This window comes from Delphinapterus leucas, chromosome 2 (genome assembly GCF_059928025.1).
Source record: "Delphinapterus leucas isolate spDelLeu-1000000601 "Yukka" chromosome 2, BTC_Dleu_Yukka2, whole genome shotgun sequence".
Taxonomy (NCBI): domain Eukaryota; kingdom Metazoa; phylum Chordata; class Mammalia; order Artiodactyla; family Monodontidae; genus Delphinapterus; species Delphinapterus leucas.
The window spans coordinates 66028949-66053388 of record NC_143130.1 but is presented as its reverse complement, the minus strand read 5'-3'; the positions used below and the strand labels follow the sequence as shown (position 1 = coordinate 66053388).

At 40.2% G+C, this 24440-nt stretch overlaps 2 protein-coding genes across 14 annotated transcripts in view; one reads left to right on the top strand and one right to left on the bottom strand.

Moving 5' to 3' along the window:
* Positions 1–24440, top strand: part of BBS4 (Bardet-Biedl syndrome 4) — an 84809-nt gene that overhangs the window by 41447 nt on the left and 18922 nt on the right. For 2 of the 4 annotated variants that reach the window (XM_089904187.1, XM_022579962.3), the window contains exons 3-7: positions 13301–13380; positions 15356–15419; positions 17277–17388; positions 18366–18438; positions 23625–23678. In XM_089904187.1, the coding sequence (XP_089760313.1) occupies positions 13301–13380; positions 15356–15419; positions 17277–17388; positions 18366–18438; positions 23625–23678 (383 nt within the window). Of the gene's footprint in view, positions 1–13300; positions 13381–15355; positions 15420–17276; positions 17389–18365; positions 18439–21387; positions 23679–24440 lie in introns of those variants that run through there. The other 2 variants (XM_089904194.1, XM_089904188.1) reach the window with 1 other exon arrangement.
* The window catches only part of ADPGK (ADP dependent glucokinase), a 59612-nt gene continuing 45462 nt past the window's right edge, over positions 10291–24440 (bottom strand). For 8 of the 10 annotated variants that reach the window (XR_016391280.1, XR_016391281.1, XR_016391284.1 and 5 more), the window contains 2 exons: positions 12303–24440; positions 10291–12209 (listed from right to left, as the gene is read on the bottom strand). The exon at positions 12303–24440 is cut by the window's right edge. The gene's annotated coding sequence lies outside the window, so the exon portion shown is untranslated. The other 2 variants (XR_016391285.1, XM_089904139.1) reach the window with 2 other exon arrangements.

Sequence of the window (24440 nt, the reverse complement as noted above, 5' to 3'; positions counted from 1 at the left end):
TTGTTTTTTCCTGTTACAGTAACATATATTTTTCTAGATTGGTGTATCTTGGAGGACTTTCCTTGTCAGTAGGTAAAGATCACTTCATTATTTTTAAATATAATATTCCGTAGTATGGATATATTGCAGTTTCTTCTCTTTTTGATAGCACGTAAGTTGTTTCTAATTTTTCACCACTATTTGCTGTAATGGACATTCTTGTACGTGAGTCATTGTGAATTGTGGGGGGGGGGAGATGCACATTTTAAACTTTAATAATTCTACCAAGTTACTCTCCAAACTGGCTATTTATGTTCTTATCCTTAATATCTAGTACCCACAGCATTTCTCTCTATATTATTTTTTATTATGTTTACAATAAAAGTAAGAAATATGGAGTACAGTATTGTATGAGGGATGTGTTCATCTTTTTCAGACTTTGTTTTAGCTGAGTTGCTTTCAACACTAAATAACAGAAAGTCCAACTCAAAGTGCCTTAAACAATAAGGAAATGTATTGGTTTATGTAAGATGAAGTCCAGAATTAGAGTGGGCTCCAGGGCTGGTCAAGCAATTCAGTGATATATATGCGGGCCTAAGTTCTTTTTGCCTTTCCACTCTGTTGCCCGGTGCCTGCCTTTTCCTGAATTATAGCTGCCAGTGGCATTCAGGCTCCATTTTTCCAGTGCCAGCTGTATGGTCTGGCTTCTCATGGTTCTCTTTTAAAAATAAGAAAAACTTTTCCCAGAACCTCCTAAGAATACTTTTTTATTGGGCTAAATTGATAGGGGCTGCCAGTCGTTGGACAAGGGATATAGGATTACTAGTAATCAGTTTGATTTAATCAATTGATAAGGAGTGGATTTTGAGGAGTCAAGGATAATCATTACTGTTTGCAGAGCACAGGCAGTCAGATAAGTAAGTGATGTAAATATTGTAAGGATACAGGTGCAAATGAGAGTGCACAGGAAACTGTCAGAGTCTTCCCTCCCCCACAGTGTTGTTTCAGGAATCAGCAGCCATTCTAGCTCGCTTGTTTCCATCATCATATGCTCCATCTCTGTTTTATTTCTTTGTGGTTGTTCTGACTCTGCTTGTAGTACTGCTACTGATTACTTCTCTTTTACTTCCCTTTGCCTCTTATATTGTACAGGTATGTGAATTGGTTGACTCTGAAGAATAGGGTAACAGAAAAGAGTTTGTTTTGTATAAAACTTTGTTTAATATTACTCAGTAATTTCTCTTGAATTCTGATGTTAAATTGGGCTTCCAATTAAGATGGTGCAGTAAACTCATGGTGCAGTAAACTGGTCATTCCTGCCCCAGTTACAGAACAATAATGAATAAAATGTGAACAGTAAAAACTCAAGATACAGCCAGCCTGAAGGAAAATTGTCTTTAGGGAAAAAGATGACAGAAAAGGAAAGGATAACGGTCTTTATTTTTAAATATGTTTATGATTTTCTGACGAGAAAATCAATATAAGCTTATAGAAATTTGGAGAATATAGGGAAGTGTAAAGTAAACAGGAAAAAAATCAGCCTTAAGGGTTAATGAACTTTGACAAAGTGAAAATCAAAGTAGTATTCTGAACAAAAAGCTTCCCCATTTCACTGTGAAATCCTTAGATGTCTCACAGATGGCCAATAGGTACATGCAAAGACATTCATCATTGCTAATTATTGGAGAAATGCAAATCAAAACTACAATGAGGTACCACCTTACACCGGTCAGAATTGCCATCATTAAAAAGTCTACAAATAGTAAATCCTGGAGAGGGTGTGGAGAAAAGGGAACCCTCTTATACTGTTGGTGGGAATGTAAATTGGTGCAGCCACTATGGAAAACAGTATGGAGGTTCCTCAAAAAACTAAAAATAGAGTTGCCATATAATCCAGCAATTCCACTTCTGGACATATACTCAGACAAAACTCTGATTCAAAAAGATACATGCACCCCTATGTTCATAGCAGCACTATTTACAATAGCCAAGACATGGAAAGAACCTAAATGTCCATCAACAGATGACTGGAGAAAGAAGATGTCGTATATGTATAATACACGATGGAATATTACTCAGCCATTAAAAGAATGAAATAAAGCCATTTGTAGCAACATGGATGGACCTAGAGATTATCATACTAAGTGAAGTTAAGAGAAAGACAAATACCATATGATATCACTTATATGTGGAATCTAAAATATGACACAAATGAACATACCTATGAAACAGAAACAGACTCACAGACATAGAGAACAGACTTGTGGTTGCCAAGGGGGAGGAGTTGGGGGAGGGAAGTATTGGGAGTTTGGAACTAGCAGATGCAAACTATTGTATATAGGATGGATAAACAACAAGGTCTTACTGTATGACACAGGGAACTGTATTCAGTATCCTGTGATAAATCATAATGGAAAAGAATATGAAAAAAATATATATATATATGTATAAATTACTGAGTCACTTTGCTGTACAGCAGAAATTAACACAACATTGTAAATCAACCATACTTCAATAAATTAAAAAAAATCCTTAGATGTCTTTTTAATTTGTAGTTCAGATTTTCTCAACCTTGGCACTATTGACATTTTGGGCAAGGTAACTGTTGTGGGAGCTGTCCTGTATATTGTAGGATGTTAACGGCATCCTTCACTTCTACCTAGTAGATGTTAGTAGCACATCCAGTTGTGACAACCAAAAATGTCTCCAGATATTGCCAGGTGTTCCCTGGGGGTACAAAATTGTTCCTGATTGAGAACCACTGCTGTGGTTAAGTAGTATGATACTTCAAAGTAGAAGGTAGGAAGTTGGTAAGTTTAATGTGAGGAATTCACACAGAAGTTGGATTAGCAGGCAGAGAGACTTTATTTGAACTAGCAGCAGTCATGGCATTTTGACTGAGAAGTTCTGAGTCTAGATTTGGATGTTGTCCCCCATCCTGCCCCCTTCCCTCCTCAGCTTGAGAGGCCCATATCCTAGCTTGACTCTAGTCTTGAGGGTGCCAGCTGTGGAAGGGATAAACAACTTTCTATTTGGGATTTTTGTCCAAATATGTTAGGACTTTTTCAAGAACAAGCAACTTATTTGGAATTGTTTATCAGAATTACTTGATGCTTCTGAGAAAATAATATCTTACACGGGGCTACTTAAGTCCTCTTCATTTTTCCTCATGATATGACCTCAGATAACTTTCTTCTGGCTTTCAATTGAGGACCTTATCCATAATTGAGGTGAGTCAATTGATTTACTTCATGGGCATATTTCCTTCTTTAAAGGAGTCTTCATTGAAGACCTTATCCATTTTGGGGTGGCTATATAGCCCAGAATGAGTTTTATCTACAAACTGAGACAGTATTTACTATGTGATAAACTTAATTTCAGCTTGTGGTTTGTTTTCAGAGTATTTTTTTAAATTTATTTTCGGCTCTGTTGGGTCTTCATTGCTGTGCGTGGGCTTTCTCTAGTGGCAGAGAGCGGGGGCTACTCTTTGTTGCAGTGCATGGGCTTCTCATTGTGGTGGCTTCTCTTGTTGCGGAGCACGGGCTCTAGGCGTGTGGGCTTCAGTAGTTGTGGCTCACGGGCTCTAGAGCGCAGGCTCAGTAGTTGTGGCACACAGGCTTAGTTTCTCCGCGGCATGTGGGATCTTCCTGGACCAGGGCTCGAACCTGTGTCCCCTGCATTGGCAGGCAGATTCTTTTTTTTTTTTTTTTTTTTTTTTTGCGGTACGCGGACCTCTCACTGTTGTGGCCTCTCCCGTTGCGGAGCACAGGCTCCGGACGCACAGGCTCAGCGGCCATGGCTCACGGGCCCAGCCGCTCCGCGGCATGTGGGATCTTCCCGGTCCAGGGCACGAACCCGTGTCCCTTGCATCGGCAGGCGGACTCTCAACCACTGCGCCACCAGGGAAGCCCTAGCAGGCAGATTCTTAACCTGCGCCGCCAGGAAAGTCCCCACAGTATTTTTTAATAGAAGATTCTTTTTTAAATTGTGGCAAAATATACATAAAATTTACTTCTTAAACCATTTAAAAGTACAATTCAGTGGCATTAATTACGTTCACCATGTTGTGCAACCATCACCACTATCTATCTACAAAACTTTTCCAGCACCCCAAACAAATTCTGTGCCCATTAAATAATAACTCCCCATTTCCCCTCCCCTCTAGCCCCTGGTAACCTCTATTCTGCTTTCTGTCTCTATGAATTTGCCTATTCTGGATATTTCATATACGCAGAATCATACAGTATTTATCCTTTTGTGTCTGACTTATTTCACTTAGCATAATATTTTCAAGGTTTATCCATGTTATAGCATGTTAGACAGAATTTCATTCCTTTTTAAGGCTGAATAATATTCCGTTGTATGTATATGCAGTACATATTTTGTGTATCCATTCGTCTGTTGATGGACATATGGGTTGTTTCAGCCTTTTGGCTCTTGTCATCACTGCTTTGAACGTTGGTGTATAAATACCTGTTTGAGTACCTGCTTTCTTTTTTTTTTTTGTAGGACTTCAGCTTTTTATTGAATAAGTTACAGAAGAGATTTAGTCAAAAAGCTCATGTTGTCATTGGACTCCTCATGTTCTTCTTTCTTTGCCTTCCACTTTCTTCTTAGCTGGAGAGCAGTGGTGGAGGTGGTGGGACCTCCTGCTGGGGCAGGTCCACCAGCCCCTACATTGCAGATGAGGCTTCCCAGGTTGGTGATGGCCAGAGCCTTTGCAAACAAGCCTTGGCAGAAGGTTTCAGCATTTACATTGGCTGCTTTAATGAGAACATTGATCTATCCTCTGTGACTGTCACCTATTGTAGTGCAGAATGAGGCCAAGTAGATGAAGGTGAAAGTGCCCAGCTGGCGGCTGCCAGGCTCGGTGCTATTCAGGGCCTCACCCCAGTGTGGCCTTAGCTTCCTTGGAAGCATCTTAGCAGCAACTGTAGAAAGAGGCTCTCTGCTTTCAGCACTTTTGGGTGTACACTCAGAAGTGGAATTGCTGGTTCATGTGGTAATTCTGTTTGATTTTTTTTTTTTTTTTGAGGAACAGTGTTAACTTTTAATTTAAATAAAAAATTAAATTTAACTTTTATTTTTTTCCCAATGCTAGTAAAATCTACAAACCTTAAGTGCCCAACTTTTGAATTTTGATAACTATATGTACTTATGTAATCATCACTCAGGTCGAGTTAACCATATTTTTCACCCAGAAAGTTTCCTCACAGTCAATCCTTCCTTCAGTTCTGTCCTAGAGGGAACCATTGTTCTGATTTCTGTCCCTGAAAGTTAATTTTGTCTGTGCTTGAACTTCCTGCCGTGCAGTCATACAGTATGTACTATTTAGCTTTTGGCATCTTTTACTCAGCATAGTGTTTATGAGATTCATCCATGTTGAGATATATATATATCTATCTATATATCAGTAGTTCTTTTACTTTTTGAAAGTGCTGTCTAGTATTCTGTTGTAAGACTATACCACAATTTATCCATTTTCCTGTTGATGAACATTTGTGTTGTTTCCAGTTTTCAACAGTTATGTAAAAGCTTCTATGAACACTTACACATTTTTTTGTGGGTGTGGGGCGTGTGTTTCCATTTTTGTGTAAGGTAAATACCTAGGGAGTGGAATTGCTGGGTCATATGTAAAGTGTATGTTTTAACTTTATAAGAGATTGCAAAACTGTTTTCCAAAGTGGTTGTACTATTTTACTCTCCCACCAGCAATTATGAGAGTTCTGCTTGCTGTAAATTCAAACCAGCATTTGATACTGTCCATCTTTTTCATATTAGACATGATGGTGGGTATGTTGTATCTTATTGTGACTTTAATTTGCATTATCCTGATGACTAGTGATGTTGGACACCTTTTCATGTACTTATTGGTCACTCATTTCTTTTGTGAAGGAAACGTTTAAGTCTTTTGCTTATTTTTAAATTGGATTGTTTGTTTTCTTATTATTGATTTGTAAGAATTCTTTAATATATTTGGGGTCCAAGCCCTTTGCCTATTATATATATTGTGAATTTTGTCTCCACCCCTCAGCCTGTGTCTTACCTTTTCACTTCCTTAATGTATCTTTTGATGATCAGAAGTTTTAATTTTATTTATTTATTTATTTTTGGCTGCATTGAGTCTTTGTTGCTGCACGCGGACTTTCTCCAGTTGCAGGGAGCAGGGGCCACTCCTCGTTGCGGTGCGCGGGCCTCTCACTGTGATGGCCTCTCCTGTTGCGGAGCACGGGCTCCAGGAGCGTGGGCTTCAGTAGTTGTGGCACATGGGCTCCGTAGTTGTGGCTCGCGGGCTGCAGAGCGCAGGCTCAGTAGTTGTGGCACATGGGCTTAGTTTCTCCGTGGCATGTGGGATCTTCCCAGACCAGGGCTTGAACCCGTGTTCCCTGCATTGGCAGGCAGATTCTTAACCACTGCGCCACTGGGGAAGTCCTGCAGAAATTAATTTTTTTGGTTGAGGAGGTGTTTAGTTTGATTGTTGACACTTTTTTATTGACATACGCCATACATACGGAAAAGTGCATAAATTATAATTGTACAGCTCAGTAAAGTTTTACGAAGTGAACATATTCAGGTACTAATGATCCTGACTAAGTTATATAGAACATCATCAGCATCCCAGAGGCCTCCATCATGCCCCCTACCAGTCATTAACCGCTCCTCTCAAAGGTGGTTACTTGTATCTAACATCTACCATGTAGATCAGTTTTGCCTGCTTTTCAACTTAATATAAATGGATGGAATCATTCAGTATGTACTTTTCAATATCTGGCTTCTTTGCTCAAAATTATCTTTGTGGTATTCATCTGTATTGTTGCATGTAGTAGTGGCTGTTTTTTTTCATTATAATCTAGTATTATCAATACATTGTGGGGTGATACTCCAGTTTGTTCATTTTACTCTGAATAAACATTTGGGATACTTTAATTGTGAGATGGTATACGTAATGCCACCATGAAGTATCAATATATGTTTTTTGGGTATACATGCACCTAGGAGCAGGATTGCTGGGTCACTGGAAAGGATGTACTTAGGTTCAGTAGATATAAGCAAACAGTTTCCAAATATGTTTAATATAATCCCCTTTGTGTACATGTACACGTGTACATTTGCCCATATGCTTATATAGGCATAGAAATTCCTTAGAAAATACTAACTATTCACCTCTAGTGAGGAGGAGGAATGGAGAGAGTCTTTAATACTCTGTGTGTCCTTTCAGTTTTGTCTTACCATAAGTATGTATTTAAAAAAAAAAAAACCCAACCAATTTTTCAAAAATTTGAAAATCTTGCTACCTTAATACTTTAAAAGTCCTGTTTTGCTTTTTTTCTCATAAATTTATTTTATTTATTTATTTTTGGCTGCATTGGGTGTTGGTTGCTGCCCGTGGACTTTCTCTAGTTGCGGTGGGCAGGGACTACTCTTCATTGCGGTGCACGGGCCTCTCATTGTGGTGGCTTCTCTTTTTGCGGAGCATGGGCTCTAGGCGCACGGGCTTCAGTAGTTGTGGCTTGTGGGCTCTAGAGCGCAGGCTCAGTAGTTGTGGTGCACGGGCTTAGTTTCTCTGTGGCATGTGGGATCTTCCCGGACCAGGGCTCAAACCCGTGTCCCCTGCATTGGCAGGCGGATTCTTAACCACTGAGCCACCAGGGAAGCCCTGCTTTTTTTTAATAATAGAAAAACTTTAAAATCATTATTAATTTTGTGTTGCTAAGTTATGTCTAGTTGATAGCCCAGACACTTATATTTTAAAATTAGAAAGTCATTTACAATTGGGGCAGAAACTTGGTATAGTTTCACGAGTAACTTTGGGGACCTGGGCTATAGTCCTGCCTCTTCCATTAATTAGTTGTTGAGTATGGGCAAATCACTTAACCTCTGGAGTCTTAGTTTCCTCATCTGTAATGTTGGAATAGTCCCTGAATTGTTGGTTTCCTCATCTGTAATGTTGGAATAGTCCCTGAATTGCATGACTCACTAGCCTCATGGGAACATTCAGTGTTATAATAGGGGAGAATACACTTTGATATATATATATATCAAATACATATATATGTAAATTACATATCAATATTATATAATTATAGATATAAGTAAATCGTATAAATATATAAAAATATCATATATAAATACACATGGGGGATACACACACCCATGCACCCCTAAGAAGGATAAAATATAATTAAGTTTTGATTTGAGAAAGTAAAATAAAATGATCTAGGGTATGTAGTAAAACCATAATTGATCTTTTATATGACCTTTTCCTTCCTTCCTCATCCCATTTTAAGCTCATGAGAAGCAAACAAGTTGGATAGGTAGCAGTTTAATATTTTTTTAAAAAGTTATCTTCTGACGTGGATCCTTGGGTGACTACTGATTCAGTCCAGTTTCCTCCTCCTCCATCATCATCTATGTTCCTGAGCAGAGTTGGTATTTCTGCTGATCCTGGGCCTGTTTGCCCTCAGATCAATTCCTCACCCTTCCCTTCTCCGCTGAGCATTGTGAACAGCTGACCCTTGTGGGCTTCATTCCTTCCCAGGCTCTGGTGACAGCAGTTTCTGGCTGGGTTAGCAAGTGAGGAACTGGCAAGAGATTGGAGGGTAGGAAGTAGGAGAAGCCAGGGCTTTCCCCTCTTTCTCTCTGCTTTGGAAAGTTGGAGGAGTGGGGTGGTTTCTGGAAGCGTCTCTCTTGTTGCTTCTGCCAGTCAGGCCATTCTGTTTTCAGCTTCCTCCAGGTAACTTCAGCCTTGGAAACTGGTAGCAATACATTCCCTCCCTTTTTCCTTCAGCCTAGAGGTGGTAGTGACTTGTTCCCATGCTAACCTCTGATTTGCATCACTGTTCCCTTTTGGGCCTCTCATTTCTTCCCTCACCTGTTCACTGCATTGAAGTCCTTCTGTTCTACATCAAGTGGTTTCTGGGTTTCCTTGTTCGATAGACCCTGTCTGATACAGAGCTCAAATCAATACTAATAAAAATGTCTTCCATTTACATTCTTTTCAAGATTTGTTATATCTTTTGATGTCTCAAATAATATATTGAGGTAGAAAAGTGTTATAATTCCTATTATAACATGAGGAAATTAACATTTTATTGAATGATCACTTTCAGATTTTCCGTAATTTTCCGGTGAAAATTATAGGCATGAAAATGGAGGCCCAGAGACTTAAATAACTTGCTCTAAGTCCCATAGAAGTCTGGTACCGAATCAAGATTGGACTTCTACATATAAAAATTTGATGTGCTGCCTGTCTTCTGGTCCTGGAAGAGATCCTTTACCAAAGAAGATTTCATTTACAATGTACTTACAAAAGCCTTAGTCATTTTAGAAAATTTTTCAACTAAAAATTCAGAGCACAATAATTTTCTGCTCAACATTCATATATTCAGAATGCTTTTCACTACCATTAATCAGTTTTATGTAAAGTTTTGAGTTTTGGTTATTTCTATGAGAATTTTGCACCTAGGGCAAATTACAGGGAAGAAGAATTCTTGTGATGTCATGTTTGTTCAGTTATGGAATTGTTTAAGATATGTCTTGTGCATCCTTATCGAGGAGGAAAGAAAGAGGTGTCACAAAAGAGTGGAATGGGGGCAGGAGAAGAGAAAGGCAAGGGAATATTGTTGCCAGGTTGCCAGCCTTCTGCCCCCAGTGCCTTGGTGATGACTGAAAGGCTTTACCTTGTCATCTCGTCAGCTGGCCACCTGACGTCCATGGTAATACAGACTCCTACTAAAGTGTAACATGGGAGATGACCACCTTGCTCTGCTGTAAAATAGAGGAGGCTCTACTTTGCACTTACATGCCTATCTTTTTTAGAGGACCTTTCAAATAGGTAATTCTCATAATACTTGTGAAAGCATATACGAACCAGTATCCCTGTTTGTAGGGGGAATTGGAGTGAGCAATGATTTGGAATACAAGAAATTCAACTCACACATTTACAGGTAAAATTCTAACTGTAAATTCAGAATTCATAGGGATTTATGTGGTATCCAGAATTTCCTCATTTTGGAAAATGACTAATAATAATGATGATGAAAATAACAGCAACAACAGTTAACACTTCTTTAGGGTTAGCGTGTACCAGACAGTACTTGAACCTCTTTATATGTATTGTCATTCAGTCTTCACATCTCTGTGGGGTATTTTATCCCCTGACTGTCCTATTTAAATGTGAGAAGAATATCACTAATAATGGAGATTTTATTATCATCTATCCCTTCTGCCAGCACTCTCCGAACCCACACCCCCTACCCCTGCCCTGATTATAAGCTCCCTGAAAGCTTATAACCAGTTTTGTTTGCTCTTGTATCCCCAGTGCCTGGCATGTGGTTGGTACTCAGTGAATATTTATTGAATGAATGAATGAGTCTCTATTTTATAGATGAGGAAACTAAATTTCCCAAGACTACACAGTTAATAGGACAGTTATGGGGCACTGAAATGATTTATAAAGTCTTTGATGAGCCTAAAGTTCTTTTAACTTTTAGAAGAACTGTATCGTCAGGAGTGTGAAATGACTGTTAGGCACTTGAATTTGGTGGTGCTTTCCCTTCTTCTCATCCCTAGTACTCCATTTCATGAGCCTCTGGGCCCTTGAGATACCTTACAAATTGAACATTTTTTTCCTCCATTCTTCACCCATGGAACACAAAAAATGCCTCATCTTTTATTATAAGATTGTAATAATAGACAGGACTCAAATTTGCATTTTATAAATTTTCTTTTAGGTTGTGGAAGCAATGATACTAAGTGATATTGTAAACTCAAAGGATTCAGTTGTCTCCTTCCCTTTACAGCAGGGGTCCCCAACCCTTGGGCCATGGACCGGTAATGGTCCGTGGCCCCTTAGGAACTAGGCCTTGCAGCAGGAGGTTAGCCGTGGGCGAGCGAGTGAAACTTCATCTGTATTTACAGCCACTCCCCATCACTTGGATTACCACCTGAGCTCCGCCTCCTGTCAGATCAGCGGCAGCATTAGATTCTCTTAGAAGCGGGAACTGCACTGTGAACTGCGCATGTGAGGGATCTAGGCTGCACGCTCCTTATGAGAATCTAATGCCTGGTGATGATCTGAGATGGAGCTGAGACGGTGATGCTAGCGGCTGCAAATACAGATTATCATGAGCAGAGAGGTTTGATTGCACAGAGACCATAATAAATCAGTTGCTTGCAGACTCATATCAAAACCCTATCAGTGAGTGGCAAGTGAAAACAAGCTCAGGGCTCCCACTGATTTCTGCATTATGGCGAGTTGTATGATTATTTCATTATGTATTACAATGTAGTAATAATAGAAATAAAGTGCACAGTAAATGAAATGCGCTTGAATCATCCCAAAACCATCCCCCACCCCATCCCCCCGGTCCCTGGAAAAATTGTCTTCCATGAAACTGGTCCCTGGTGCCAAAAAGGTTGGGGACTGCTGCTTTAGAGGGTAGGTAACATTGAGGTAGGCCATACAATTGAGACTTGATCCAAGATTACATGCACACCCACTCACATCCGTCTTGTTGTTTTTTTTAAAAAAAAATATTTAGTTATTTAATTTTGGCTGTGCCGGGTTTTAGTTGCGACACGTGGAATCTTTGCAGCATGCAGGATCTTTTAGTTGCAGTATGTGGGATCTTTAGTTGCAGCATGTGGACTCTTAGTTGAGGCATGCATGCAGGATCTAGTTCCCTGACCAGGGATCGAACCCGGGCCCCCTTCATTGGGAGAGTGGAGTCTTACCTGCTGGACCACCAGGGGAAGTCCCTCACGTCCATCTTTAAGCTTGGTGATTTGTGTGGTCTTTAGTAGGAAATTTAATTCTGGAAGTGGTTAGTTAGGCAGAACATGAATGGCTAATATCTGATGATTGTTGGGGCTTGGGAGAAGAGAAGGAAGGAGACAAAAGTCATTGAAGAATCTCACATAGGCCCTTGCTGACTAGAAGAAGGGTGGTCTCAGTCAGAGAATGTGGGTAATCAGAAGATGAAGAGTTAGTTGCTTAACATTTTATCTTTTTTTTCTTTCTTCCGGTATATAAAATCATATCCATACTTTGTCATAGTTTCACTTCACAGATTCTGTTGCTGTTCCTTATTCTTGGGAAAGACTAAGCAGCATTCTTAATTTTTGTGTTCCTGCAGTGTTAATTCTGGGTCACAGTAAGCTTTTTTTCCTTCCCGTCATACTACGGACATATAAGTCTTGGGTTTTCCGTTGATATATCGCCTAAGGTTCTGGAACAGAGCAATTACAAATGATTACAAATCATTTCCCTTTCTTCCCCTGCTATACCCTTTCTTTTACATTTTAAAAAATCAGGGAAGTACCCTGGCGGTCCAGTGGTTAACACTCGGCGCTGCCACTGCAGGGGGTGCGGGTTCCATCTCTGGTCGGGGACTAAGATCCAGCGTGTTGCGTGGTGTGGCCAACAAAAAACAACAAAAAGAAAATGATCATTAAAACAGAACAAAACAAAACAGGGATTACCTCAAGCATGTATTAAAATGCATAAAAAATACAAACACCTGTGTACTTACAGGCCAGATTTAATAAATAAATACACTTGGCCATGTATACTTGAGAGCTTTTAACTTTTTTGATAAATAAAGCATTTAACAGTTGAAATCTCCTTTTTACTGCTTCCTAATTCTACTCTTCCCTCTTCCTTCCTTGAGGTCACCACTGTTCTGAGGTTGGTGTGAATACTTGTCCTCCTTTTTACCATAGAAAAATAATTTCTTAATGAATTTTTACCTGTATTTTAATTGAATTCAAAGGGATAGTAACTCAGGGTTTCTGTATCATGAATCGTTTTCAGTGGCTCAAATATTTTTCTCCTTGTTGACTTCTTATTCCTGGGCAACAGTATAATGTTTCACATTTGAGCTATTGCTAAGACTGTGTTTAGCTATTTTTGGTCCTATGATCTATCAGATGTGATATTAACTATGGTATGTATATTTTGTTAGTAACACTCCTGAAATATCCTTTGGAAAGTCATATTATTCACGTTCTAAAACCAAGGAGAGAGAGAGGGAAGAGGGAAAGAATGATTCTGTTTTTCTCTTCAGGCAAGTTATCAGTTGAGAAACTGACATTATAAATGACCAAAACTGAACAGAAGTATATATTCAATGTGTAATAGTAGGACAAGTATCTCTTAATTTAATAATCCACACATTTTTGATGCACTGTATTCTTATGATCAGCAGCATGAAGAATTTAACGTGATATTACAGTATGCCTGTGGTTAGTTGAGGACAGTGCTCAAGGAGAAAACCTAACAATGACTGTGTTGTTTGTTCTGTCAAAATATGCTACCCAGCTCCAGAGTTTCCTATTTTGGAGAAGCAGAACTGGTTGATACATCTCCACTATATCCGGAAGGATTATGAAGCATGCAAGGTGAGAGGCCAATGATAGAAAACGTGAGAGGCAGGCTTTGGTTAGGCAACTAACTGTGTCTGTCACTCAGAGTTTGTGTGACAGTTTAGCTCTCACTAAAAATGTATGAAATCTCATTTCTCTGCATTTTGTGTATTGGTTAGCTTTTGCTATGATAATGCTGCTTAAGAAACAACCTCAAAATGTCAGTGGCCTCTAACAACAGATACTTATTACTACTCATGGGCCTTCAGATTGGCTGTAGGTTGGCTGGGTTTGACCACAGGCTGTGGGTCAGGTTCAAGTGTGCTCCATGTGTCTTCTCATTTCAAGACCAGGCTGAAGGAGCAGCCACTCTCTGGGACTTGTTGGTCTCATGGTGGAGAGCAGATGTTCAATATGGCATAGTATTTAACTGTTTGATCTCTGGATAGGTGAAAAATGGTATTTCATTGAGTTTTATAATTCTCTTACTATGGTGAGCTTGGTCCTTTATATATTTTAAAACCATTTGTATTTTCTCTAAACTGTATCTTTGGTAACTTACTATGTACATTACATACTTGCTGGCAGAGAATAGTATCATAATGCGAAATATATCCCTGGTATTCTCGGTTTTTGGCATTCGGAGCTTTGTAATGCTTTTAAGGTTGTAGTTTTTATACCTGTGACATTTGTACCTATGACAATGTAAAGAACTAGCAATGTTCCAGCATGGATCTTGAAAGATTTTTTTTTCATCTGTGATATTATCCTTTTCAAATTTATTTCCCTTTTCCTTTATTGACCACTTTCTCTGTTTCCTTTTTTTTGGCTTCTCTTCTTTTGCTTTTTTCTTAAGAGTTGGGGCTATTTCTAGGTTCTGTCCTTGACTCCTTTCTCTGCTCATTCCACACACTTCTTCCTGATCTTAGAGATGCGTACTGAGTGCTTCCCAGGCATTTCAAATTCATCTTTTCTGTAGCTGAATTTATCTTCTTCTTTCCAAACCTATTTCTTCTCCTGTTCCCTGTCTCGGGGATAGGTACCATCATTCACCCAGCTGTCTGTGTCAGAATCCTCTGACCCACTTTCCCTAATATAATATAGATAATCATCAAGTTCTAGAGATCCTTCTCTTACTATCTCAAGACATTGTCCACCCCCCCCCACGCCTTAGTTAATCCCTGTCATTTTTATTTAAATTAACCACAAGAGTTCTTATGCCAGCATTGCCTCTAATCTTGCCTCCTTTCCATCTATTTCCACAATGTTCCAAAAATGGAGCAAATAGAATCTGGTTACTTCCCACTTAAAATTTATCACGATTTTCCCATTGCTCTCGACCTTTTTTAGCATGGCATTTGAAGCCCTTCTCTCTCTGACTCTCTGGGCCACCTCAGCTTTTCCTCCATCCCTTGCTAACACAGGATTTGAAACTGTTTACTACCCTGGAAAGCCTTCCCTGATTCTCCAGGTTAGAATCAGGTGATTGCCCTCTGAGCTGTATAGCTCCCTGGTCTTAGCCCATCATAGGACAAAGGTAGAGCCTGTACTTTGCTCATCAGAGAGCTCCTGGCATCTATAATGGTGCATGGAAATCTTTTCATAGTTTTCTTAGCCTGCCTAGTTAGAGTGTAGATAGGAGTTGGTGAACTTTTTCTGTTAAGGGGCCAGATGGTAAATATTTTAGGCTTTGCAGGCCACAGATAGTCTCTGTCTTATATACTTCATCTTCTCTTATTTTTTAATAACCCTTTAAAAATAAAAAAAACACTCTTAGCCTGAGACCTGTACAAAAATAGGCTATGTGAGTCGGATTTGGCCTGTGGGCTGTACTTTGCTGACCCCTGTTCTAGGGGTCAAATAAATTTTAAAAATCTGAATGAACTACTTTATTAGTTATCATTAGTATTGTAGATTTCTTACATGTACTCCTTGTCCATGTTTACCTTTTCTTAAAAACACTTGAAGACACTTAACCACTACTCAGAAGTATTGTTTGTTTCTTTTTCAGGATGTTATCAAAGAACAGCTTCAGGAGACTCAGGGGTTATGTGAATATGCTATCTATGTCCAAGGTAAGACATATATTTCTTCTCTTCTTGCCAGAGAAATGCACACTCTGCCTAGGTTCTGGAAAAAGAGCAAACAACTTACAAAATACTTAAATTCAAGTAAATGTTCCACAAATCTCTTATTCAATATTACTGTTTTTTGAAATTGGAACATGATTATTGTGCTGGATTTGACCTCAGAAATGACTAGTTCTCTTAAAAAAACTTGCTACTGTCCTTCACCCCTATTCTAGTTTCCGGCTAGTGTTTTTCAGAACAGTTGTTAGGGTCCCTGCCTCACGCAGCAGTTTCAGGTGCAGAAGAGGCTTTTGGAAGGGTTCCTTGTAGTCAAGCTAAAAGAGATAAGGAAAAGCTTGAGGATTTTTTGTAAGGTGAGTCAGGATGAAGGGAAGAAGCCTAGAGGTATACAGGATAAAACAGAGAATAAATGAAATTCAACAGAAATCAAGTATAGGAACTACTGACTGGAATTTTACTCTGTAGTGCCCAAAGTAGCATCCTTAGTTTTCCCAGGAATTATCTTTTTGACTCTTTGATGTAAATGAATAGTTTTGTTTACCACTCATTGTATTTGTAGTCTTCAGATTAATATATAATTTTCTGACATAATTGGTAAGATATTGACATATCTAGGACATCATGGCAAATAATGCTCTGTTTTAAAAAATAAATTGTTTTTATTTTTGACAATGTTGGGTCATTGTTGCTGTGTGTGGGCTTTCTCTAGTTGTGGCGAGCAGGGGCTACTCTTCGTTGTGGTGCGCGGGCTTCTCATTGCGGTGGCTTCTCTTGTTGCAGAGCACGGGCTCTAGGCGCGCGGGCTTCCGTAGTTGTGGCGCGTGGGCTCAGTAGTTGTGGCTTGCAGGCTCTTGAGCGCAGGCTCGATAGTTGTGGCGCACGGGCATAATTGCTCCGCGGCGGCATGTGGGATCTTCCCGGGCCAAGGCTCAAACCCGTGTCCCCTGCATTGGCAGGTAGATTCTTAACTACTGGACCACCAGGGAAGCCCAAATAATGCTCTTTTATTCCCAATATCACAAGTTCCAGACTTATAGTGCCTGGTAGTAGTTAAGCATGTAAATTCTTCTGAAAAATGATTATCCTGATTGGTTGCTATACTGAAAACCAAGTCTGAAATATTACTGCATTCTTTGCCAGCATCTCCTTGTTGGACTTGAGTTATTGATTGCACTTGCCCCATTTGGGTGTACTCTCTGAAAACTGTCAGGTGGATGTCGGAATTATCATGATAAATAGAGCATCTGATAAGGAGCTATAAGAATGTTCTTATAGTGAAGAGTTTGTGGGATAATTTACAAGGCACCCGATTATCTGCGTGGTGGAAGCTGGGAGTGGAGGAATAGGTAGATTCCAGATACCTTAAAAAAAAGGTTTTAGGGCTTCCCTGGTGGTGCAGTGGTTGAGAATCTGCCTGCCAATGCAGGGGACATGGGTTCGAGTCCTGTGGCAACTAGGCCCGTGAGCCACAACTACTGAGCCTGCGCGTCTGGAGTCTGTGCTCCGCAACAAGAGAGGCCGCGATAGTGAGAGGCCTGCGCGCTGCGATGAAGAGTGGCCCCCACCTGCCACAACTAGAGAAAGCCCTCGCACAGAAACGAAAACCCAACACAGCCAAAAATAAATAAATTAATTAATTAAAAAAAAAAAGGTTTTAGCTCATCAACAACTTTGCTGCTTGTTTCAATCCATCTGAAGTCATATCTGATTGTATTAGACACAATTATCCAAAGGATTTCTTTGATATGATTTCCTACCTCCCCCTCCTCCAATTTTTCAGATGTCAGGCTCCATTCTTCCTAGAACATGATTTTATTTTCTGTGTTTTCTCTTTCTTGGCAGCATTGATATTTCGCCTGGAAGGAAATATCCAAGAATCCCTAGAACTCTTTCAGACGTGTGCTGTTCTCAGCCCTCAGTCTGCTGATAACCTCAAGCAGGTGGCCAGATCTTTGTGAGTATTGGCAGCCTGGAGGCCCTAGGGCACTGACAGAGAACAATGTAAAGTGCATTCTCAGGCTGGAGCTGCTTCTGGCAGCCGGATACATAGAGGGAGGGTTGCTTAATGGATATAATAGATTCACTTTGAAGAGTGTGGATTAATTTTGAAATTTGAGAAAATGAGATAACCAGTATAAAGGAACTGAGTATTTCAAACACTGTATATTCTAGTTTGATGGGGGAACACCGATAATGTTTCTCATATAAATCGGAACATTTTGTGCCTCAAGTACCCCAATGTATTGGCAGCCCATGGAATTTTTCTCACCTACTGTTCCAACACTTAGCATAATACTAGATACACAGTAGGTTTTTAGTAAGTGTTTGTTGAGTGAATGCCCTGCAGGTTCCTGGATGCAGGCAACCTCCGTTGTCTTTATAAGCTGTTAAGTACTGATAGCTTTGCTACTCCAGAGTAGTAAAGTGTTCTGTGGAGTTCCCACTCTCACTTTCTTACCTACGTTGTCATTCATAACCTGCACTGTCTTTGCATAGAGGCTGATTTTCCCATGTCTCCAGAATGATGATCCAGTATCAAGGAAAGAGACTTAGTTTGGGAGAGAAGGGCCTGTTCCTAATAGATCATGATGAAAAATTGTGGTAGTTTTTGTTTAACATGGTCATTAGTTTGGCTTGTTTCTTTTTTGGTCTACATTTGTAGTACATTGTAGAAAATAAATTACAGAAGACTTTCACTAAAATTGGTGTAGAATGGGCCCAAGGCCTTGGAACCAACTCTGTTCCTACCAAGAGAGCTTCTGCTGTTGGTGTGCAGCAGCCTCACTGGCTAAACCAGCACAGCCAGCTTACAGGGAAGAGGCGTCCCGAATTCTCTGCTGGCTGGAGCATGAGTCAGATGTGGGACTGGTGGGGTTATAGTCTCGTAAAAGCTTTGCATTAATAATCACAGAAAATGTGTTTTTTCCCCAGATTTCTTTTGGGAAAACATAAAGCTGCCACTGAAGTATATAATGAAGCAGCTAAACTTAACCAGAAAGATTGGGTAAGTAGGGAACTTTGTTATTAGTGACATGCTAATGGCTCCATTTATCATATGGCTATCTTTTGTTATTATTACTGAATTCTTACATGCCAAAATTGTATTTTATCCTCACACTTGATCGATGATGTGGCTGGGTATAAGATCAAAAATCATGTTTCCTCATAACTCAGCAGACATTGCTGCTTAGTTTTCTGGCTGTCAGTGTTGTTGATGGGCAGTCTGTTACCAGTCTGATTCTTGCTGATAACCCCACTTTCCTGTAGAAGCTTTGAGGATTTTCTATCATTGGAGTTCTGAAATGTCAGTAATAGTTGTCTAGATGTGTTTCTTTTCTCTTTTATCCCCCTTATCTGTGGACATTCAGTTGGCTCTTTCACTTTGAAGACCCTTGCCTTTCTTTGGGTCAGCAAGGTTTTTTTTTTTTTGAGTAGTTCTTTGATTATTTTTTCCTCTCTATTGTCTCTTTGTATTAGTTAGGGATCGTGTGTAACTGCAACAAAACATTTTATTAAACACTGGCTTTATAAATTAGGAGTTTATTTTTTTCTTATGAAACAAGAAATCCAGGTAAGTAGTTGCCAACATTGATTTGGTGGTCCAACGATATCAATGCTGAGGCTTTTTCTTCATGGTTATAAGATGACTGCTGCAGCTCTAACATCACATCATTCTAGGTAGGGAGAAAGAGGAAGCAACAAAGAGAAAAGGGATAACCTTCATCAAGGAAGTATAATTTTCCCAGAAATCCCCAACAGACTTTCACTTACATCACACCAACTACGCCTTTTGTAAGGAAGGTTGGGAAATGTATTGTCACTGTAAACAAAATTAGGGTTCTGTTGGTAAGGTAAACAGAGAGAGTAAATGTTAGGTAAATAACTAGCAGCATTTGCCACACTGTTTTCTAGTCTATCAGACATGTTCTGTACCTGTTCTACTTGTCTCCTAACTTGCTTCTCATATTTTCTACCTCCTTGTCTTTGCTGTACATTCAGAGACATTTCCTCAGTCTTATCTTCCAGATCATCACGTCTGTTTTTAGCTATATTCACATTCTGTTATTTAGCCTACCTGTTCAATATTTTTTATTTCAGTAATTACATTTTTAATTTCTAAGAACTTTGTCTTTTCTTGCAGGAGCCTCTCCATGTCTCTGACCCTTTGAAGTTCTGTTCTGCTTTCCACAATTATCTTTTTCTTCCTCTGTTTTGGTTCTTTCTTCTCTTTCATGCTATTGGTTTTTTCAAAATATCTGATGATTCTTAGAAAGACGTATCTAAGAGTGAAGGATTAGATTGATTAATAGAAAGAGCTAGCATGGGTTTTCCCTGCAGTTCTTATGGCACTATCATTATTATTATTTTTAAAAAAATATTCATTTGGTTGCACCGGGTCTTAGATTGCGGCAGGCGGGCTCCTTAGTTGCAGCTTGCCAGCTCCTTAGTTGCAGCACGTGGCCTCCTTAGTTGTGGCATGCGAACTCTTAGTTGCGGCATGCACATGGGATCTAGTTCCCTGACCAGGGATCAAACCCCAGCCCCCTGCACTGGGAGTGTAGAGTCTTAACCACTGTGCCACCAGGGAAGTCTCACAGCACTATTATTTTTGTCAGTCACTTTTCTTCTGCAGGTCTAAAGACTGAGATGTTTAAGTCTTTATGCCATTGAGTATTTTATAGCCAAAGGCCAAAGTAAAGCTACAGATAAAGGAAAATTGAGTTGCCGTTTCATTCACTTCGTCCTTCTTTCAACAAATGAACGTCTGTGTGCCAGGCACTGGGCTGCAGATGCAAAGATGGATTGGTGGTTTATGGGACAATCAACTAGAATAGGAAATACAGGAAGGAAGAGGAGCAAGTTTTGGGAGAGGGTGATGATAACAAATCAGAGTTAAGTCCTGTCTTTTAGAAGATTATGGACATGATGAATTGTACCTTCTGGTAGGATATCTAAATTGAGATGTATCCAATACATGGCAGATATAGAAATCTGAAACTCAAGTGTTCTGAGCTAGAGATGCACATTTTGGAGTCAGCAACTTAAAGGTGATAATTAAAACAATGAAATTGAATGAGCTCACTCTGCAGTGAGCTGAGGATGGAATCCCGGAAAAAACAGTTTGGAGGGCTGAGCTGAAGAGAAAATGAGCCCATAGATGGAGACAGAGAGGAAGTGAGACAGGAGAGCTCAGGGACAGGACAGGGGGAATGGAGAATGTCTTTCAGTTTGTCCAGTTGGTTGAAAGAGCTCATTTGGTATTACTGACTCAGCTGGGATAACCAGTCCATTGGTGCCAGTAGAGGTGGTCATTCCCCAAACAGCCACTCTCTGCCCTACATGCTTCATGAGTGCCTGTGGCCTGTAGTAAACCTTGTAGCCCTACTTCCTTCGACTCATCAGGGTATTCCACAGTCTGGCCGCAGCAGGGGAATAATAATTCCTCCTGCCATGATCTCATTTGACTTGTGGAACAGCTGTTAAGTAGGGAGAATTTCCCGTATTGATAGATGAGGGAGCTCTGGCTTTGGGAGATGGAGTGACTTGCTGAAGGGCACACAGTGAGGTAGTGGCAGAACCAGAGCCAGAATTCAGGCCTAGAATCTAGGATTCCTCACTTTCGGCCTGTGATCTTTCTACTGTACCAATTGCCCTTGCAGGATGTCTGCTGCATCTTCTCACCCCATGAAAGACAGGATTTAATTCTGATTTGTTCTAGTTTCCTTTTCAAATTTCAAAAATTTTCTTGGTTGTCAGTTTGTTTAAGGCATATTGCTACTGCTTTCTCAAATAATATCTATGAGAAATGATTTAAAAAGGTTACGGGTTAGTTACCTTCCAGTACATTTAAAGGACAAGTAGGGCTACATTTCTCCTCTCCAGCTCCCTGTGTATATTCTTATAGGGTGATGAAGTGGAAGGTATACAAGTTTTATTTAAAAAAAATTTTTTTTTGGCTGAGCTGGGTCTTTGTTGCTGCTTGTGGGCTTTCTCTAGTTTTGGCGAGCGGGGGCTACTCTTTGTTGCGGTGTGTGGGCTTCTCATTGCAGTGGCTTCTTTTGTGGAGCATGGGCTCTAGGCGCGCAGGTTTCAGTAATTGCAGCATGTGGGCTCAGTAATTGCAGCATGTGGGCTCAGTAGTTGCAGCATGCGGGCCCCAGAGCACGCGGGCTTCAGTAGTTGCGGCACATGGGCTCAGTAGTTGTGGCTTGTGGGCTCTAGAACACGGGCTCAGTGGTTGTGGTGCACAGGCTTAGCTGCCCTGCGGCATGTGGGATCTTTCCGGACCAGGGATCGAACCCCTGTCCCCTGCGTTGGCAGGCGGATTCTTAACCACTGGACCACCAGGGAAGTCTGGTATACAAGTTTTAGAGACAGGCCTGAGTTCAAATCCCAGTGCTTTGCAATGTGGAAATTATTTGGATTATGATTTTTTAAAAATAAATTTATTTATGTATGTATGCATGCATACTGAGCCGGGTCTTAGTTGCGGCATGTGGGATCTTCATTGCAGCATGCGGACTCTTAGTTGCAGCATGCATGTGGGATCTAGTTCCCTGACCAGGGATCGAACCTTGGCCCCCTGCATTGGGAGTGCCGAGTCTTACCCACTGGACCACCAGGGAAGTCCCTGGATTGTGATTGAAGGAAGAAAAAATTTTTTTTGTAATGTGACACATTCATCAGAAATTTGTGAACATGATTCAGTATCAGCAGTTACTAATTTTTTTTCAAGTATGATAATGGTATTGTGGGTAGCTTAAAAAAAAAGAGATCTTATCGTTTAGAAACACATACTGAAATATTTGTGGATAAAATGTGACACTATCTGGTATTTGCTTACAGAAGTAGTGGGAGAGATGGGGGGTATGGATTGGATGATTGTCGGAGCAGGGTGATGAGTACAGGGTGATTCTGTCTACATTTATATATGGCTGAAATTCTTTAAGGTTTAGAACTAAGAAAAAGAAATCCCAGTGCTGATACTTTTTGTCCTAAGTTAGACAAACTACTTAACTTCTCTGAGCTTCCATTTTCTTACCTCTGAAATCAGAATTGTTATACTTATGTTGCAGATTTGCTGGGAAAATTAATGTATATGAAAAACATCTGGCATAGAATCACTGATTGCTATTTTGTTGTTGTTATGTTAGGGAACTTGGAAAACATTAAACCAGTTGTTGTCTCTGAGCCCTATAAGGTTCATGTTTCTTCCGAGAGGGACACTTCTGGGTCTGAATATGCTTCTCCACCTCCCCACTACTAACAAGATGGTCCTTACTGTTTCCCAGGAGCAGTTTTCTCACCCTTGCATTTTCCTTTCTCTAAAGCTGCCTTAAATAAAGGGAGGTTTAATATAAGGGAGTTCGAGAGATTTTACAGAACACAAGGTCAGGAAATACAGATTGGTCTTGCAGTGAACTAGAAATGGAAAGATGTCAGCAACCAAGGTAGCTTCTCTGCATTTCTGCTTGATTTATTTTCTTTCTGTAGATCAGAGGTTGGCAAATTTTTTTTTGTAAAGGGCAGGGTAGTAAATATTTTAAGCTTTGTGGATTCATACAGTCTTTGTTGCAACTACTTGACTCTGAAGTTCTAGTGTGAAAGAACTGTAGACGATACATAACAAGCGGTCGTGGCTGTGTTCCAATACAACTTGATTTGCAGAAAAAGGCAGAGGATGGATTTGGCCAGTGGGCCAGAGTTTGCTGACCTGTGCTGTAGTCTTCTGAAGATCGGCTCCAACTACATCTATGTATTCCATCCTAGTGGCCTCCAGATGGCGCGGTCAGTCCCCAAGTCCATACCACCTAGTGAATTCCTAGATTCCTAGGAAAAGGACTCTGACTGACACACACACACACCTCCTTAGGGTTGGAGAAGGGGCTGTGGTAGTCTCTTCTGAGAAGAGGGGACAAAGGGTTTGTTCAGTGAGCAGCCCTTAGAGGAAAAAAGGTGTAGGAATGGGCTGGGCATGCACTCCAAGGTACTCAATAGACCCAGGAAGATCACTGGTTTATTCTGCTTTTCTCTCTTATAACCTGTTTAAGATTCAAGTAAAAAATTAACCATAGTGCATGTTTTAAAGTTTAAATTTTGCCAAGCAGTAATAATCTCTAGATGCCTGTTGTTTCACTCTAATAGTTACTGTGGAACTTAGTAAGTTGTTTTCCTCTCTTTTGTGTGTAGGAGATCTGTCATAACCTAGGAGTTTGCTACATTTACCTGAAACAGTTGGACAAGGTAATTTATAGAAATGGTGGTGGTGGCTGAGCGGTTGGCTGGGGATTTCACTGAGGGTACACTTGTTACAGAGGTGCCATTGCTCATTTTGTATTATTCCTACTGCTTGCCGAGATTTTTAGAAGTAAAAATTGAAACTGCCATATACATTTATCCCCATTTTTATTCTCGTTTGTCACTAGTCATCTGTTTTTTTTCTTTCTTTCTGCTTTTAACAAGAAAGTGACAAATTCTAGAAATATTATTAGGGAATGGCAATCTAATTGCTTTCTTCCTCTCTTCTTATTTTCCACCCCCAGTTTAATTTTCTAGAATGGAAACACAAGTGTTCAATAAAACTTAGATATCAAAAAGTGGACCTGTAAGTCTTAAAAGTGTAGTTATGACCTTGTGAGCTATCTTATGCTCCAGTGGCAACTGATTTTAGTTTTCAAGGTCATTGGAAATGAATTTTTTTTTTTTTTTTTTTTTTTTTGCGGTACGCGGGCCTCTCACTGTTGTGGCCTCTCCTGTTGCGGAGCACAGGCTCCGGACGCGCAGGCTCAGTGGCCATGGCTCACGGGCCCAGCCGCTCCGCGGCATGTGGGATCTTCCCGGACCGGGGCACGAACCCGTGTCCCCTGCATCGGCAGGCGGACTCTCAGCCACTGTGCCACCAGGGAAGCCCGGAAATGAATTTTTAATCTTAAATAGATTTGATTTCTGAGAGTTTGTTTTTAAGGTTATTTTCCGTGTGAGATTTTTATGTTTCATTTTTATATT